The following is a 10,695-nucleotide window of genomic DNA, read 5'->3' on the forward strand; positions in this document are numbered from 1 at the left end:
GATGGTTGAATACACACAGAAGAATAGCAAATAATACAAATAATATATTAATATTAGAATAGTTATAAATTATTACATAATATAATAATATTAACAACAGTTTGTTAAATTGACTCTGGCCTTTCCATCTGTTCCATCTCTTGCTCTCACGGTAGCCATATGACATATTAGGGATTATCCTCAGAGGGAGAAACAGACTCAGAAAGGTTTATTAATTTACTAAGAGAACACAGCTGGTTAAGTGGCAAGAGTCAAGATTGAATCCCAGGTCTGTCCAACTTTGAGACGCAAACATTTTCTAATCTGCTAGTTGCTTTTCAGTAAAGGGGGTGGATTGAATTGCATGATCTTTGAGTCTGCCTTTCAGCTCTAGAGAGTTTTAAACCTGACAGTTGTGTGCTTTGAAGACAGAGAGCCTCCACATCTGTTAGGATTGTGTGCAGGCCAAGAGTCCACAGGTATTGAATGATCAGGGGGACTCTCCTAATTTTTTCTTTGCATGGTTATTACCTGGACAGTCCCCAGACAGCCTTTCTGGTTTTGCTTATTTTCAGGCTCTGCGCGGAGCTTCAGGTAGGCAGCTAGGGAGTTGGTGGTTTTACTTTGTTAGTGAGGACTCCCTGGCTTAGTGAGGGAAGAGACTTGCCAATGTCGTACGGAGCAGATCCGGGTCAAGCATCTGACTCGACTCTGGAACTCCTTCCACACCTAGGCATGTTCCCTGTGTCCCCGCCTCCCTCACCAAACCTCCTTCTCCACCCAGATTCCTTCCCTAGGACAAAAAGGATGTAGGCGGAATTGGTTTTTAGGTTTTTTTTTTATTGTGGGTGCATTTCTGGTGGCGGGATAGGGCGGAGGGTTAGGACCTCCCAAGAGAAGGCGGAGGAGGGCAGGCGTGACGGGTGGAAAAGGAGAAGGGTGAGGGGAACGTCTTTACTCTCGGATCTTCAGTTCCCGCGCCATCTGACAGAGGGCGCAGGGCAAACAAAAGGTGAGGGCCGCCCAGTCTTTCCCGATAGAGCCCTGGAGGGTGGGAGAAAGAGGTTAGCAGCCCTAACTTGCATCCCAGGAGGCCCGTCCCCAGCCCTCGGCTCCTGCGGGTCCCGGGGCCGGCGCGCACCTGGATGTGGTAGCGCTCGCGCATGCCGGTGCGCAGGGAGTTCAGGCTTCCGGGCAGGCAGGGAGTGCCGCAGCACTCGCCGAAGTCGTCGGCGATGCGGCAGGCGAGGCACAGAGGGACGAAAGTGCCGCACAGACCTGGAGGGGACGCGGGGCTCTAAGGGCGGGGCCCACAGGGTGCCACCGGCCGGCTCCGCCTCGGGGAGGGGCGAGGCGGGGTCCGCGGCGCGCGGTTGAGGGGCCCAGAGGCAGCTGAGTGTTGGTGGAAGTGAGGGTCCCAGAGGGAATTAGGGGTCCGAAGAGTGGGGTTTCAAGATTGGGAAATAGGGTTTGAAGGGGGAGTTGGGGCCCCAAGGAAGACAAGTGAGGGTGCAAGGGGGACGTTGAGGGTCCCAGTGGAAGTTGGAGGTGTGAGGCCGGGATCCTAGGGAGCGTCGGGCGTCCCAGGAAGGCATGAGGGTTAGAGACTGGGAATTCAGGGCCCAAGGAAGGAAACGGGGAGTGGGGTTAGTAAGGCGAGGAAGGGGCTGGGGGTGACCTTCGCTCCCCTCCCGCTCTTTCCCCGGGCCTGGGGAGGGAGCGGCGGGCACTCACAGATGGGCATGTCATGGCAGCAGTCCATGAGAGTGGTGTTCCAGTCACAGGGCTGGGTCTGGTAGCAGCTGCTGGCACCCTGGGGCTGGCTGGTCACTGGGTAGGACATGGCTACGGAGGGGGGAGGCGGGGGTCAGCGGGCAGCTTCGCAGCACCTCCTGGGCCCTTGCACCTATGCAGCCCCTCCCTCTGCCGGGCAGTCCGGGCGAGGCCACCAGGCCGCCCACTGAGGGGACACCACTGTGCCTCCCCCGTTCTTTAGGCCACATCTGGGCATCGACACCCCAGTCTGTCCCTGTTGTTGGTGCCTCCTGCACAACTGGTTCAGCTGGGGGTGGGGTGGGCGGGGAGCCTGCAAGTCTAGGGAAGGTTGGTGCCACATGTGGGCGGGGCGGAGACGTGCCGCCGCTTCCTCCACGCCTGGGCCTGGGGAGCTGGGTCCCTGCATGTCGGGGCTTCTGGGGTGCAAGTAGGCGCCGTCTGTCTTCGAAGCCAGGGTGCCCAGGGGAAGGAAGTGGCCATGTTCCGGGGGCTGGAAGGTTTGTGGTTCCATCCAGCAATCCCACCTTTGCCTTTCACGTTGTCGTGCATCTCAAATTGCATCTTGCTGGCCCTGAGGAGGTGGCCGTTGGGGACAGTAGAGGTGGCAGTGGTGACAGCGTCAGAATCTGTCCAAGGGATGCTGGATACTGGGGGAGGCCAGGGCAAGGGGCAGGGGCACTGGGGGCTGGGTTCTCAGGGGTAAGGAAGCTGGGGAGAAAGAGGCCAAATCAGCTTGCCGGCTAGGAGAGACGTGGGATAGGGTTGTATGGGGTTGGGGGCGAGAAACTCGCCCATCTCTGTGCAGCTGCCCACAGACCCCAGAGAAACCTCCTCATACCAGAGGCAGAGCTGGAGAGAAAGACCAAGAGACAGAGACAGGCAGAGTCAGAGACAAGGGGAGAAAGAGATCAGAGGTAGGTGCCTATAGAGATGCCACCAGTAACACTCACACCTGCCCAGTACTCTTTTTCTGCAAGCCCATTTCACAGACAGCACACTGAGGCTCAGTGAGCTGAAGAGAAATGCCTCACATCTGATGGCCCAGCCAAGAGGGTTAGTAGAGGGGGTACTGGCCCCCAGAACTTCCAACTTCAACTCACAGGGGGTATTGAGAAAGACAGGGATGTCCAGAGAGGTAAACAGAGACTTGTAAGGGGACAGAGAGATGTGAGTGGAGTTGGGTGGGGGGAGAACAGAGCAGAGGCACCAACCTTTGTGCAGAAGGCTGTGGGCAGATGCTCCTACCTGCAGGACTGCTACGGCGATGATGGAGACCGAGGTGTGGGTGACAACTGGGAACTGAGTTGCTTATATATCTGGGCGGGCCACGTGGCCCTGGGTGGGGCTCTGACAGAGATGCCCAGGGAGCCAAGCCGGTCTGTCTGACCCTCTTCCCCACACTGGGACTTCCCCTTCCTCCTTCTTCATCCCTCATCCCCCTCTCCTGCCTGGCCTCAGAGGACCAAGGAAATCGTGGGGGAAGGGGTCCAAGGATGAGGAGCTGGGAGTAGAGGTCTAAAGGGAAGTGGGCAGAGAGACCGAGAGATGGAGAGAGAAGGCTGAGGGGAGGTGCAAGGGGCACAGCTGTACAGACACCAAAAGAGAGGGAGAGACAAGAGAGATAGGGAGGGAATGGGAGACAGAGAGAGAAGGAGAGGCCCAGAGGGGAGAGAGAGACAAGGAGATTCAGAGAGATGGAGAGAGATAAGATGAGAAGACATGGAGAGAGAGAGAAAGAGATGCCGAGACAGAGAGGCACAAAGATCTGGGGAGAAATAACAAGGGGGAGAAGAGATTCAGAAAAAAGACACAAAGATAGAAAGGTGGAGGGTCAGGTGACTGGAGGCGCCAGCCACTGGCCACACCAAGGCTTAGAGGGAAGGGAAACAGGGAGAGGAGAAAGGCCGGTGGTGCAGGAGAGTGCAGAGTGGGATCCCATTGGGCCCCCTCCCACCATCCTTAGTGAGGCCCCGACTTCCCGGGGAGAAGGGGCTTTGTGCCCTCATTCAGGGCCACCGGGCACATGGGGGGCAGTGTGTTTTGGGGGTGACCCATGCTGGAACCAAAGTAAATAAACCCACCTCACCCAACTCCAAATTGGGAAGGGAGGAGGCTGGGGACTGAGAAACTTCTGGTTCCTGAGGGAGGTGGATGTGGTCTAGGACACTTCAGTCCTAACAGAGCAGAGAACTGGGGCCCCGGATGCCTGGGTCTGAGGGAAGAGGGGCCTGGGCGTCCAGACTCTTGGGGTTAAGCTAGGCTGCATCCCTGCGTGGGGTAGGGGTCTTGGGATACCCAGACTGCTGGCTTCCTGGGAGATGAAAGAGCTGGGGGCCTGGAGGCCTGAGTCACCAAAGTCTCCCCTCAACAGGTCTGGCGGGGTTGGAGGTGACTCAGTGAATGAAGCAGAATTAGAGCTGGGTGGGGTTCCCACCACGGGTGTCATTCCAAAAATGTAGGAGGCACCAGAAAATTGGGGTGTCGGCTGCAGAGAAGGTGGTGCTGTCACCACACTGGGTATGAGTATGGGATGATGAGGTGGATCACCCTGCTGGTCTGGGATCCCAGCTTTCCCCCCGCAATCCTTGATCTCCTGACGCCACCCAGATGGCTCGCTGTCCTTGTCCCCAGACGTAAGGGCAGCACTCAGCGTCTTGTCTGTCAGTGTCCATCACTTGGTCCGGGAGCCTGCATGTCTGGGAAACATCTTCTCCCCCCTTCTGTTCTAGGGTCCCTGTCCCCCACCCCTCCCCCTCCCCCGTCTCCGCATCTTTGTCTCTCTGGCTCTGAATCTCTCCTTTCCTTCTTTCCTCATCTCTGCAGATCTGTTTCCAAATTTCTCCTGGTTCTCTGTCTCCTCATCTCTGAGTCTCTCTTCCCAAGCTGTGTGTCTCAGTGTCCTTATCCTGGAGTCTCTGCGTCCTATCTCAGCATCTCTCCCCATCCTGAGGCTTGCTCTATGGAGGCAGCCACAGAGCCCCATCCCCCAGCTGTCCAGACCATGGGCTGCAGGTAACTCAGGGTCAGACCCTAGGGCTCCCAAGATGACAACCTGAGTTGTCCTCAAGTTTCCTCTCCCAACTCTGACACAGCCTGAGGGCCCCAATTAGATAGATACAGAAACTCATGTATGTGAGGAAATCAGGACTGGGAAAGCTGTGAGGTGGCCTGCTTGGGGGTGAGGAGGAGGGCAGCGGCAGGAAGAGGAGAGCTGGGGGCTGAGGAGTGAGCATGGCAGCGTCTCCAGCCTTCTGGCCTGCATCCCCCTCAAATAGGGTTGCCAGATAAAATGCAGGATGTCCAGTTCAATTAGAATTTCAGATAAACAACAAATACTTTTTTAATATAAGTATGTCCCGAGTATTGGATGGAGCATACTTATACTTAAAAAGTATTTGCTGTTTATCTGAAATTCCAATTTAACTTGGTGTCCAGTATTTTTATTTGCTAAATCTGGAAACTTACCTTCAAAGAGGGGAATCCACGTCCCTGGGTCTTTTCCCAGAACCCAGGAATCCCTCCCCAGACTCCAGGTCCCACTCCCACTCCTCTCCTCCCCTAGAATCCATGAATGGGGTACCCAGCCCCTACTCCCTCAGAACCCAGGAGTCCAGGCTCCCAGCCTCTTTCTCCCCAGAATTCAGGTGTCCAGGCCAGTTCAGGGTACAGTTGCCCAACGTGGGTTTCACAAGGCGGGTGGTGCCATCTATGGCACTGGCGGAACCGGTCTGGCTGAGCAGGCAAGTTAGGTGGCCCCCTTCCCATTGTAAGCCTGCTGCATCCTCCAGGGCCAGCCCAGCGGGGCTGGGAGCGGAACAGGAGGGACTCGGAGCTCTGGATGCGTCACCGTGTCTGGGTTTGGGTGTGTTGTATCTCTTTTGTGTGGTGTGTGTTTCTCTGGGTGCTGTGCATCTGTGTGGGGTTTGTCACGATGTGTCTCTCTTTGCGTGTTCCCACATTCTGGGGTATGACGTGTGAGGAGGTCTTTTCTATTTGCGTGTCTGTATTGCCCTCCTGTGATTCTCCTTACTGTGCATCTGTGTTTGGGTGTGGTCTCAGTTGTGAAAGTTCCCTAATTCTGACTAGATTAAGGCAGGAATTATTTTTTGAGTGGTAGCTTTGTATGCTGGACTCCAGAGCCAGAAAACCTTAGTTCAAATCTTGATGGCCTCTGAATGGCTGTGAAACCCTGGGCAAACCACTAAACTTCTGTGGACCTCAATTTTTCCATCTACAAGATGGGTTGCTGGGAATAGAGTTGCTGAGAGGATTAAACGAGTTAATCCATGTAAAGAATTGCACCTGGCCCATCGGAAACATTTTTGTGTTTATGGGGATGACGACGGTGCTCTAGTTGCTGGAGATACAATAGTGAATAAAACCAGGTCTTTGCTCATGGACCTAGTAGGGATTAGATGAATGGCCTGTCTATGGCTGGGCATATAACTGCATAACTGGGGTGTCTGTTTTGCATGAGGAACGGGATATTTCTTTGTGTTGTCAGTGCGAGCGATTCCACGATTGTGTGCCTATGTGTGTGTTTCTAGGTAATTGCACATGCCGTGTGTGGATTCTCTGCTTGTGTGGGTGTAAATGCAAGATCACACCAAGCGGGTGTTGTGAGGACACATGTTTGCTGTGATCTTACACTTCTGACTCTGAGGTGCCAGGGATGTGCCTGTATTTGGGGTCTTGAGAACTCATCTCTCAGCCACTCCTTTACATGCCCCGTAGGACAAGCTCACTTTCAAAATGAGCTGCAGTTTCTCCCTAATGGGGATGGTGGGCCCAGTGGCTTCAGGAGAGACACCAGGGTGAAAGGGAAGGTGGGAGGAGACAGGTCAGGCCTGGGCGAGGATGAGAAAGAACATGATGGGAAAACAGAGAGAGATGGCGGATGGGGACAGAGGAAGAGCCGCACAGAGAGATGTGGATGTTCGTCCGTCCATTCCATAAGCATCTGCTGAGCCCCTGCAATGTGCCAGGACCTCTGGCAGGCATTGGTTCAAGGTAGAGAGACCTAGAGGGATGAAGACGCACCCAGAAAGCTTTTGCTGCCCCAGGGTGGCCCACCTGCGTCCACAGTGGGCCTCAGTGACAGTTCTGAGTGATGGGGATGCAGCAATGGGGAGGGACAGAGAGGGACCTGCCCCTCTCCGATCCTCCCTGAGGCTGATCTGTCCAGATCAAAGAACATAGGCCGTGGGGGAAAGGATCCTCCCAGACCAGGGGCACCCCTGTGAATCATTTTCTTATCATCTCCTAATAGGATAATGACCCACCTGTACCCTCCTAATCACTATTTTCGACCTCAGTCAGGCCCAGCACCCACAGTGAGAAGGGTTGAACAAGCCTGGTATCTTGCAGTCGAGGAGGACATACCTGGGAGTCCCCATCCCTGGTCCTTCCTCCCCCAGGCCCCAGGAGTCCCAGACCTCAAGCCCCCACCCCCACCCCCTGGGAGTCCCAGCTCTCAGTCCTTCTTTTTTTTGCTGTGTACCTTCTCTTCTCTCTCTGGGCCTGTCTGTCTTTATCTGTTTATCTCCATCTGTGTGTTGTGTCTCTCCTGTCTCTTTACGTCTGTATCTTGATTCTCTCTCACTGGGCCTCAATTTTCTCACTTGTAAAATGGGATTAATAATAATAATAATCCAATCTCTTAGCGCTGTTAGGAGGAAGACATGAGATAATTATGTAAAATGCTTAGCACAGAACCTGGGCCACAGTAAATCCCATACAAGTGAGTGTTATTATTTTTTATATATATATATTTTAATTAATTCATTTTATTTATTTACTTTTGGCTGCGTTGGGTCTTCGTTGCTGCATGCGGACTTTCTCTAGTTGTGGTGAGCAGGGGCTACTCTTTGTTGCGGTGCCCGGGCTTCTCATTGCGATGGCTTCTCTTGTTGCAGAGCACGGGCTCTAGGCACGCGGGCTCAGTAGTTGTGGCGCACGGGCTTAGTTGCTCCGAGGCATGTGGGATCTTCCCAGACCAGGGCTCGAACCCATGTCCCCTGCATTGGCAGGCGGATTCTTAACCACTGTGCCACTGGGGAAGCCCCTATTATTTTTATTGTTTTCAGTATTTTTATCTCTCAGTTGGTATGTATGTTTTTCTCTTTGTTTCCACATGAGTCTCAAGTCTCCTCCTGCTCTGGGTTCCTTTTGCACACAGCACCCGCCCCTGGGTTCCCTTTCAGGGATGAGGAAAGGGCATTATCGAGGCCAGAGCTTCTCCTAAGCTTTTTCCTCTTCATCTCTACTCCAAGCCCCACCTCAGGACCCAGAACTCTGGCCTGGGGACAAGGCCTGGCTCCAGTACAATACAGAGCCACATAAAGCCCCGAACCCCAAATCTGTCTTCCTTGGTCAGGCCAGTGACTCTTGGGATCCAGGAATCCCTGTCCCTAGAGCGTGACCCTTCAGGTTCCCAGCTCCTCCCTCCCTCAAGATCCAGGAATCCGGACGCTCAGCCTCTTCCTCAATCAGACTCAGAAGTCTAGGCTCCTCAGTCCCTCCTCCCTCAGGACCAAGGAATCCGGACTCTCATCCTCCCTCAGGACAGGATCAGTCCGTCGAACAGTCCAGCTTCGTGCAGCCGGAAACCTCGTTCCCGGTCTTTCTGCAGTCGACCACGCCCTCAGCTATCTCCCATTTCTGTCTTTCTAGAGGCGTGTCTGACACGCGAGCACTCCGCGGCAGTCGAGCTGTGATAAGCTACCCAGACGTCAGTCACTATCTTCCAGCCAATAGATACTCCGCCTCCTAACCCCCTGGGCCACTCAGGGCAGGGCGAGTTCCCTGGTAGGCGGGGCCCACAGCTCGAGTCTGACAGCGATAGACCCAGTCTCCCCGCCTGTCCTGCTAGGGTGTCAGGAGGCCGGGCCTTTGCCAGTTGGTGTTGGGGTCTGCTTCTTAGACGCTGGAGCGGCTCTTGAGTGGACAGGTTCTGCGAGGCTGTCCTGGTAAGCCCTTCACAGCACACCCAGTATTGGGGTTCTGGACATAGCTCGGACGGGAAACGGTGAGCCTTGGTGAGGCTTGAGGCGGAGCGGGGAGCTGGGTGCACAATCTAAGAAATTCATCCATCCATTCCCTTCCTCCCACCCTAAACTTGATTCTCGTCTGCCCCTACCCATCCTGCTCACCCACGCGTTCAGTCCTTCCTGCCCTCATTAAGTACCTCACTCACTGATTTCCTCATATAGCCACTCACTGGCACCCGCTCATTCACACACTCAGCCACCCATTACTTAAACATTTCCTGAGGCTTCCAATGTGCTAAGCCTCGTGCTGGGTGATGGTGGTAACCAAGATGAATCAGGCCTGGGCTGTGTCCTCAAGGAGGCCAGGTCAGATGGGAGGACAGACCCACATATTGATATGCAGGGGTGGGCAGAGGCAGGGGAGTCCAAGAGAGTCTTTTTTGGGTTTAGTGGGTCAGGAAAGGTTTCAGAGGAGGGAACCTCCCTCTTCTGACTCCTCCTGCCTCCTTGATGTACCCCTGGATTGTCTCATGAAGACTTTTTTTTTTAATTGAAGTATAGTTGATTTACAATGTGTTAATTTCTGCTGTACAGCAAATTGATTCAGTATATATATATATATATATATATATATATATATATATATATATGTTCTTTTTAGTATTCTTTTCCATTACGGTTTATCATAGGATACTGAATATAGTTCTCTGTGCTATATAGTAGGACCTTGTTTATCCATTCCATATAGAATAGCTTACATCTGCTAACCCCAACCTCCCACTCCATCCCACCCCAATCTCTTCCCCCTTGGCAACCGTAAGTCTGTTCTCTATGTCCCTGAGCCTGTTTGTGTTCATGAAGACCTTTTGATCTGTGTGCAAAACAACCCTCAGTACCTCACCCACCTCTCACACGCCTGAGTCTCCTCCCAGTAAAGAGTCTCACTGTCCACCTGCTCCCCCGTCCAGACCTGAGTGTCCGCTTCATCCCCCTGCCTTCCTGTAACCTCTGCTCCACCCTCAATAAGTCCCATTTATCCAGCCTCAGTTATGGCTCTGGGATCTGCTCCGCCCCTACTTCTACTCCTTACCTTCATGGCCTCTGCCCCAGCTCAGGGCTTGTCTTCCCTGTCCCCAGCCTCCTCTTTTGCTTCCAGGGCTCTAGTCTTGCCCTTTTCAATCCGTTCCCCAGTTTCCCACTAGGCTCTTTCAGTGCCTGAGCTGATCCTGTCCCTCCCCTGCTCAAAGCCCTTCTGTGGCTCCCACTGCCCTTCATTTATAGTCCAAATTGCACTCCAGGCCCTTCACGATCTGCTGCTGACCACTCCCCACTTTGCACCTGAACTTCTGGCCAGGCAGAAGCCTTGACCACTGCCTGTTGGCTCCCACAACGTTGCGTGTTTCTTCTTCTTAGCAAACTTTTGCTCATCCTTGGATCACCTCCTCTGTGAAGGACTCCCTGACTACCACAGATGGAGCCTGCGGGGACTGTGACAGCCTGTGTCTGGGTCTCTCCCCACACCCTCCCTGAGTCCAGGGTCGGAAATTTCTTGAAGGCTGGCCCTGGATGGAAATCTCTGCTCCAAACTTAGGGCCTACAAAGGGTGAGGGACTGAGTGACTGTCACAGCTGGGTAGAGCTTGGGTTCCAGTATTTTGGGTGACCAGTTTGTTTCTGGTTTCCTGTTAGCTTTGCCCCAGTTCTCTACGGAGTTCGGGTTTTCTTTTCCTGGTGTATGCTGGGGCTGGGTTTGTAGAGAGGAGTAGCTGAGAAGCCAGAGTCCTGTGACACTGTACCTGAATTAGGTCTGAGGGGTAGGTGGGTCTGTGTTAGTAGGGGGCGGTCCTGTCCTTCCTCACTAGAGAATCCAGGCCCGGAGACCCCTCCTTCCTCAGGATCCAGACCTTGAGCCTCTGCTCTCCGGTGCCAAGTTTCTCGGTTTCCGATGCTGC

The 10,695-nt window shown here is 54.0% G+C and overlaps 1 protein-coding gene across 3 annotated transcripts; it reads right to left on the reverse strand.

Annotated features, from left to right (window-relative positions):
• Positions 1 to 802: 802 nt before the first annotated feature.
• CNFN (cornifelin) lies at positions 803 to 3,110 on the reverse strand. 3 transcript variants are annotated; one of them, XM_082438841.1, is made up of 5 exons: positions 2,967 to 3,044; positions 2,280 to 2,326; positions 1,714 to 1,824; positions 1,121 to 1,257; positions 803 to 1,023 (listed from the first exon to the last, which is right to left on the reverse strand). In XM_082438841.1, exons 2-5 carry the CDS (start codon positions 2,314 to 2,316, stop codon positions 934 to 936), a joined length of 375 nt encoding a protein of 124 aa, XP_082294967.1. In that variant the 5' UTR covers positions 2,317 to 2,326; positions 2,967 to 3,044; the 3' UTR covers positions 803 to 933. The 3 variants fall into 3 exon arrangements, with proteins under 3 accessions (XP_082294967.1, XP_082294968.1, XP_082294969.1); XM_082438842.1 differs by lacking the exon at positions 2,280 to 2,326 and having other exon boundaries at positions 3,001 to 3,110; XM_082438843.1 differs by lacking the exon at positions 2,280 to 2,326 and having other exon boundaries at positions 2,967 to 3,087.
• Positions 3,111 to 10,695: the final 7,585 nt, after the last annotated feature.

This window comes from Balaenoptera physalus (genome assembly GCF_965194825.1).
Source record: "Balaenoptera physalus genome assembly, chromosome: 19".
Classification (NCBI taxonomy): Eukaryota; Metazoa; Chordata; class Mammalia; order Artiodactyla; family Balaenopteridae; genus Balaenoptera; species Balaenoptera physalus.